At 43.2% G+C, this 7,342-nt stretch overlaps 1 protein-coding gene across 2 annotated transcripts in view; it reads left to right on the forward strand.

Moving 5' to 3' along the window:
• Positions 1-7,342, forward strand: part of Cfap206 (cilia and flagella associated protein 206) — a 38,930-nt gene that overhangs the window by 2,855 nt on the left and 28,733 nt on the right. For both annotated transcript variants that reach the window (XM_031366398.1, XM_031366399.1), the window contains exons 4-8: positions 473-563; positions 2,506-2,694; positions 4,566-4,724; positions 6,217-6,425; positions 7,034-7,153. In XM_031366398.1, the coding sequence (XP_031222258.1) occupies positions 473-563; positions 2,506-2,694; positions 4,566-4,724; positions 6,217-6,425; positions 7,034-7,153 (768 nt within the window). The remainder of the gene's footprint in view (positions 1-472; positions 564-2,505; positions 2,695-4,565; positions 4,725-6,216; positions 6,426-7,033; positions 7,154-7,342) is intronic.

The following is a 7,342-nucleotide window of genomic DNA, read 5'->3' on the forward strand; positions in this document are numbered from 1 at the left end:
CTATCTGCTGCAGTGTCCCCACCCTGTCTCTCTCTCTCTGACAGAGGGTTTCCTTTTGTAGTTCTGGCTGGCCTAAAATTTGTGTGGGTCCTCCTGCCTCTGTTTTGTGAGTGTTGAGATGCTGGGGTTTGCAGGAGTATACTATCATGCTCTGCCGTTTTCCTTTCTTTTTGAAAATGACTTAGACGAGTATACCTCAGTTAGAAGACTGCTTGCCTGGCACACATAAAAAAGCCTTGTATTAGATACCGAGGTCTTCACTGCATAAAGTCAGGTGTGGTAATCTGAGCAATGGGGAGGTGGGGACACAGGAGGATCCTAAATTCAAGATCATCCTTGGTTATATAGTGAAGATATAGCCTGGGCTATATGAGGCCAGCCTGGGCCACATAAGACCTTATATCAAACAAACCAACCACTTGAATGTTTCTGAAAAATATAGTAGAAGCATTCATGCAATGATCTCTTCCAGCTTTGTGTGGCACGGCTACTGGACAATAAAAATCCATCCCTGGACACCATTAAGATGCAAGTCTACTTCGATATGAATTATACAAGTCGAGGTAACATAGAAACCTGTTTTCATACATCTTAAAAGTTTTAGATATTGCAGTTTAGGTGAGAAAGGTTTGGTTTGGTTGATAACTAGCTTAATTGTATAATGACATTAGTTTTTGTTTGTCTTTTGATCTTTTCTGTCTTTGATCAACCAATCAGAGGCCACCTTCTTTGTTATTCATAGAATGCTTGAGATAATCAGTTTACACAAAGAACAGGGCTGTTTGGGTCCAGTTTTAGAGTTCTAGCCCATGCTCTGTCAGCCCTGTTGCTTTTGGGCTGACCCGTGGAGGCACATCTTGGCAGGACATGTGCCATGCATGACTGGAATGCAGATGAGAAGAAGGCGAGGTAGGGGTTCCCCAAAGGGTTCCCTGCAGTGACCCAAGCACCTTCCTTCAGGTGGATCCCACCTCTTCGGGCTCCACTATTACAGAATAGAATATAGAGTAGTATGGGCTGGATGCCACCCTGTGAGCGAGTACGACCTTTGAGAAACAGTTCACTATATTTAAAAATATGACAATGTTGAAAATCCAAATGAGAAAAATGCCCATTGCCTTTATGAGTGCTTAAAGTCAATTTGAAATTATATGCTTGTTTCCACATGCTTCTGTTTTTAACGTTTATGGCACTAATATGTAACAACTAGAAACTAAACCACTAAAGTTAAAATTCTTAATTTTTAGATCTTATTCTTGATTTTGAATATTATCTCATAATATTTAAATTATGCAAGTGCTGCAAAGGAATGTGGGAATTTAAGTTCAGGACATATTTAACTATATTTGCTATTCATATTTTATATTATATTTAATGTATATATAAAAGACATGTTAGAAATGGGGGGAAGGAAAATGAATTATTTTCTATAATGTGATCATTGTTAATCATTTGCTGACTTTATTTTTTCTTTCTGTGCAGTAGACATTCAGTATGTAAAATATATAAAATAATATCTCTTAATTTTTTGCTTAATAACATTGAAATTCCAAAGGGGTGGAAACACAATTGAAGAAACTTGATTTTTTTTTCAGTTATTTTTTTTTTCATTCTCAGTTGCTTTTGTGGTGAAATTATAGCTATGACTGTTGCATTGTTGAATTGTGATTGAGAGATTTTACTAAGTTACAGGAATTGTTCTGGTGGTAAAGGTGGTCTCCAGTCATAGCATGACACAGGAAGATAAAAGAAGGATAAATTATTTATGTATTTGCTGCCTAGGGTTTTTTGTTTGTCTGTTTGTTTTTTTGTCAGCTTAACATAAGCTAGGGTCACATAAGAGGGAGAACATCATTTGAGAAAGAGGCTCCATCATGTTGGCCTGTAGGCATGTCTGTGGGGTGTTTTCTTGATTAATGATCAGTGTGGGAGGGACCAGTCCATTGTGGTAGGTAGAACCACTGTTGGACTGAGTAAACCCCAGTCCAGTAAGCGACATCACTGTGTCCTCTGTTCCATTCCTGCGGCTGGGTTCCTGCCCTGACTGCCCTCAGTGATTAAACTGTGATGTGGATGGAAGTGTAAGCTGAATAAACCCTTTCCTCCAAGTTACTTTTGGTAATTGGTGTTTATAGAGCAATAGACACCCTTACTAAGACAATGTGATACTGTATTATCAGTAATATTGCTCAGAGGACATTAACTAGGAATTAAAACAAGTATAATTGAAGAATACTACATAGACTACATATATAATACTGTGCTACATGTCTTTACATATTTATGTGTATTTAGGCTTCTTGCTACCTTCTGTTTTTATTCACCATTATACCTTAAGAAGTCAAGGTTTTGGGATTTAGCTCAGTGGGGCTCAGTCCCCGCACTGAAGGGGAGAGTGGCAGGGAGTTTTGTTTTCATGAAACTGCCATACACGAACCAGTTTTTCTTGAGCCCTTATCTGAGGTGGATTCTAAGTATTGAAATAGCGTTATTTTCTCATTTTAGAGGACTTTCTTGAAGAACATCACCGGGTCTTAGAGTCCAGATTAGTCATTGTTAGCAGAGAAATCACAGACAACAGAGCATGTGCTAGAGAGGAGCTGGAAAATCTCTACAGGAAGATTGTCAGCTATGTGCTACTGCGCTCTGGGCTTGGATCCCCCACAGACATCAAGATTGTCAGAGAGGCAACAGGTAAAAAATAGAAATAATTTCCATTCCATAAGCAAGCCTATATGCCCTTTGTATTCATATGTATAATTTGTGCATGTGTGTTCATATTTTTGCGTGGGTGGGGGCTTGTGTGCACATATGTGCGTGTATATGTGGGGACCAGAGGTTGGCAGTGAGTATATTCCCCCATGTGTCTATTTATCAAGCTAGGGTATCTCACTGAACCCAGAACTCTCCATTCCAGTTATGGCCAGTCTAGCTTGACAACTTGCCCCAGGATCTCCAGTCTTCCCTCTATAACACTGAAATTTCATAGGAAGGCACCGCACCGGCTCAGTATTGGTTGACATGGGTCCTGGGGATGCAAACTCTGGTCATCATGCTTGTGTGCCAAGCAAGCCCTTTACCCAAGGAGCCATCTCCTTAGTCCCTGCCATCGCATTTTATAAGATTGTTAAAGAGTGAAAGAAAATCAGCACACAGAAGTAGTTCAAACTCATCCAGGTTCCTAGAACTATTTGAGTATGTATGAAGGACTGGGAAGTAGAAGGGAGACTGAAAAGAGGGAGGGACAGCCTAAGGGGAGGAGGACATCGAGGGTGACAGGTGCACAGAAAAGTCTCATATATGGAATCAACATATTATGTATGGCATGAAGTCAGAATGGAGACTAGACTGGGGCAGAAATGGAGAGAAGGGGTAAGAGAAGGTAATGGAGGTGGTAAATATGACCAAAGTACAATAATACAATCTGAAAATGTCTTGATAAGACCCATTATTTTCTGTGCTAAATGATGATGATGGTGGTGATGATGGTGGTGGTGGTGATGATGATGGTGATACTTTTTAAAAAGCAACTTAAAAATAAACCCTCATAGGCTAGAGGGATGGTTCAGTATTTAAGAGTGTTTTCTGTTCTTCCAGTGGACCCGAGTTCAGTTCACAGCACCCATGTCAGGCAGCTCATAAGCCACTTCAGGGGCTCCAACTCCAATTCTGACCTCCAATAGACACTGGAACACACATGGTATATACTCACAAACACACATAACATAAATAAAAATAAATTCTAAAATAACCCCTCAGATACCTTTTACACTGGTCGGAGGATGAAATGGTGTCGGTTTTCTTGGAGGCTGTGCATACCCAGTGACCTGTCCCACCCACCTAGTGGAGCATCAGCAACGTTGTGAAGGGCCGGAGGCTAACCGGTGATTGGGACTGCTGGAAACGTCTGCCCCATACAGGTGGAAAGCGAGTCTGCCATCTGATTAGGATCTTGAAAGAAGAACTCTTTGTAGTCTCAGGAAATACATGTTCCATTAATATTTTAAAATGGGGACAGAGCTGGGCGTAGTGGTGCCTGTCTGTACTCCCCAGCACTTGGGGACGCAGGTAAATCAGGGGTTCAAGGCCACCCTGAGCTATGTACTGAGTTTGAGGCCAGCCTGATTCCACAGGACTCCCTCCCTCAAAAAACAAAACCAATAGATAGTGTGTGTGTGTGTGTGTGTGTGTGTGTGTGTTGGGGGGGGGACTAAGCAAGGTAGCTAGCCTTCCTATTACATTTTTTCATTATTATTTAAAGTATAGATTTTTCTACTCAGAGCCTTAATTAGAAAGATTATTTTCACCAATTGATGAATTAATAAGAACAGAGACATGGGGTAATAACATTATTATCAGTAGCTCAGACCTGGTATTGGTAACCTTTGCTGTGCGTGCTACAGCAGGTATCACAAGTATAAATTGTATATAGGTAAGACTAGAAAGGCGCATCCCTTGACTTTCTACGGACAGCAAGAAGCTTTAAACCTAAGCTCTGCCAGCTTTGTCGCGCAGGTGCCAGCGTGATCACTCCGTTGAGGTGTTCCTCCTGTGCTCTGTTTCAGCTGCTCTACAGAGTGTTTTCCCTCAGGCTGAGCTCGCCACCTTCCTCACTCTTAGTAGGAAGGACAAAGAACGCCATTTGAAAGAGCTCACCATGATTGTTACCGGAATTCGGCTATTTAACAGAGACTGTGGGAAAGGAGGAGAAGGCATTGATGATTGTAAGCGGATCTGTGGGCTGCTTCCCAGGGTTCGGCAAGTTTTAAGGCTCCACTTCACAGTGTAGCGGGCACTACACCGCACTGCCCACACGCACAATTTAAGATCCGCAGTTCTGTCCGGTCGAAACAACGGCTCTCCACCCCGTGGGGTAGTCCTCGCCTTGCTGAGGCAAAGCGTTACTTTGTCTGTACCACGGAGCTGGGGTGGGGAACCGAGTCAGCCACTGGAACTCAGCGGAGTGTGGGGTTTACTCTGTGCCAGCCAAGGGGAGGAAAACTAGTTTCAAAGTAAAACTCACCTTGGAAAGACAGTGGTGCTGGTACAGTTAGTGGGAGGAAAAGGCCAAACAGGCGACATGGCAAGATCTGCAAAGTCAGAAACAACTCCTGTGTTGGTACCTATACAATGCTTTGTTATTTATTTACTTTTAGTATTTAGGTGGGCTCTCACTGTGTAACCATGAACAGCCTGGAACTTGCTATGTAGATCAGGCTTGCCTCAGATTCACAGACATCCACCTGCCTCTGCCTCCCAAATGCTGGGATGAAAGGCGTGCACTCCCACCCCCACAGTACATCCTTTATTTGTAAGTTTGCTTACTTAGAAAGTATCTAATAAAGGACCTAACGTAGAAGTCATTTCATGTGACCTTTACACTTCTGCAGACCTGTTGAGAAGGCGTTTCTGCCTATTTCTTAGATCACTACATCAACACTAGCAGCAGGGTCAACTAGCCAGCCAGCCAGCCAGCCAGCCAGCCACCCTGCCTGTCTTCTCTCCTGCCTTCCTAACTTTTGGGGGCTGGGAAACCACAGAGTTACACCCCTAACCCTACGAGGGTTTTGTTTATTTTTAAACGTTGTTAGAAAAATTCAAATTCCAGGGTTAGAGAGCTGGCTCAGTATTTGCTACTCTTACAGAGGATTAGAGGTTTAGTTCCCAGCACCCACATGGTGGCTCATAACCAGTCCATGGCACTGGAACATCGGATCCAGCACCCTCTTCTGGCTTCTGTGGGTATTGCACACACATGCTGCACAGATCGATATGTACTCAAACACATTAAATAAATGTAAAAATTACAAAAATCAATTTCCCACCAGTCAGAGAGGGCCTTCCCTTGCTAGACTGCTCTGTTTATTTTTCGAGTCCAGAAAAAAACTCATACATATGTTTTAAATCTGCTTTTATGAAAGGCAGGTTCAGTGGTTCTTCTACAGGTGCATGGCAAATACAGGACGCGGTACCACAGTCTTTCTAAATTTTTATATAATTAGTGACAAAAGTGGGTCTGATCTACCCTTTCTTATTATTATGACAGTGGTTTTTTGGTCTGGACAGGCTCTTTTCTGCATGGGGTGGGACCACAAGAGACATGCCTTTATTAATCTGATAGGAAAAAGCTGACTCAATTTAATGTTTAAAATACAACTGTTTTCTGGGCTCGTTTTCTTCTCTCTCATGCCCCTCCTCTCATACCCTGACACACAGTGCCAGCCATTCTCCACGAAGCAATCCCAGCCACCACACAGCATATCGACTCTCAGCTTCAGATTGCCCAAGACCAGGCGTTTCGCTACACGGCCATCCTTGAGAAAGTCACCAACAACCCTCTCATGGCCAAAGAACTTCAGCCGTATATGTTAAAGGAAGCACTGTACAATATTCGACAGTATGAGATCTTCTTGCAGACTGTTCTGGTGAGATCTTGTTCAATGTCACAAGATCTGGCATTTTCTGTCTAACAAAGTCTCCCCTGAGAACGGGGTGACAACCTCACAGAGGAGGCTACCTTAGGAAGTTCGAGTTACCTTGGCATGACCAGGGCTTGAAACAGAAACCACGAAGTTAGGTTTGGTCTTAGTGGAACTGTGTTGGTAGAAGCCAATTTACAGTTGTTGATTCTCTTCAGTACTTGGTAGCATGATTGGTAACATGCTACAAGCAGTGATGTGTGCATTTGGAACACTTGTATTTGAGAGCATGTGCTGTTTCACATTGTTGGCAGGGAGCCCGGCACAGACAGCGTCATTGTCACTTGGAAGTTAGGGGCAGGCAGGGCTTAACACATGGTATTAATAGTAAAACTATGGTGGTGGTGCACACCTTTAATCCCAGCACTTGGGAGGCAGAGGCAGGTGGTTTCTGAGTTCAAGGCCAGCCTGGTCTACAGAGTGAGTTCCAGGACAGCCAAGGCTACACAGAGAAACCCTGTCTGGAAAAACAACAACAACAATAACCCCCCCCAAAAAACAACCCCAAAAAGTAAAATTATAAAATATGAATCCAAACCGTGTTGCCTTCACAGTCAGATATAATTACCTGCGCTGAGGAGGTGGAGATGATGATAAAACAGTTAGCAGCTCAACTGGAACAACTGAAAATGACAGTAAAGTCTAAGACGGCGGTCCCAACGTCCCAAGTCTTCGTGAGTACTCGGCCTCCCCTTCCACCTTGTTTTTGTGGACCAGGCTTTCAGTATGTCGCCCTGACTGGCCTGGAGCTTGCTCTGGAGACCAGGTTGGCTTCAAATCACAAAGATCCACTTGCCTCTGTTCTTGAGTGCTGGGAGGGAGGGAAGGAGGGAGGAAGTGAGGGAGGGAGGGAGGGAGGGAGG

This window comes from Mastomys coucha, unplaced genomic scaffold, assembly GCF_008632895.1.
Source record: "Mastomys coucha isolate ucsf_1 unplaced genomic scaffold, UCSF_Mcou_1 pScaffold14, whole genome shotgun sequence".
NCBI lineage: Eukaryota > Metazoa > Chordata > Mammalia > Rodentia > Muridae > Mastomys > Mastomys coucha.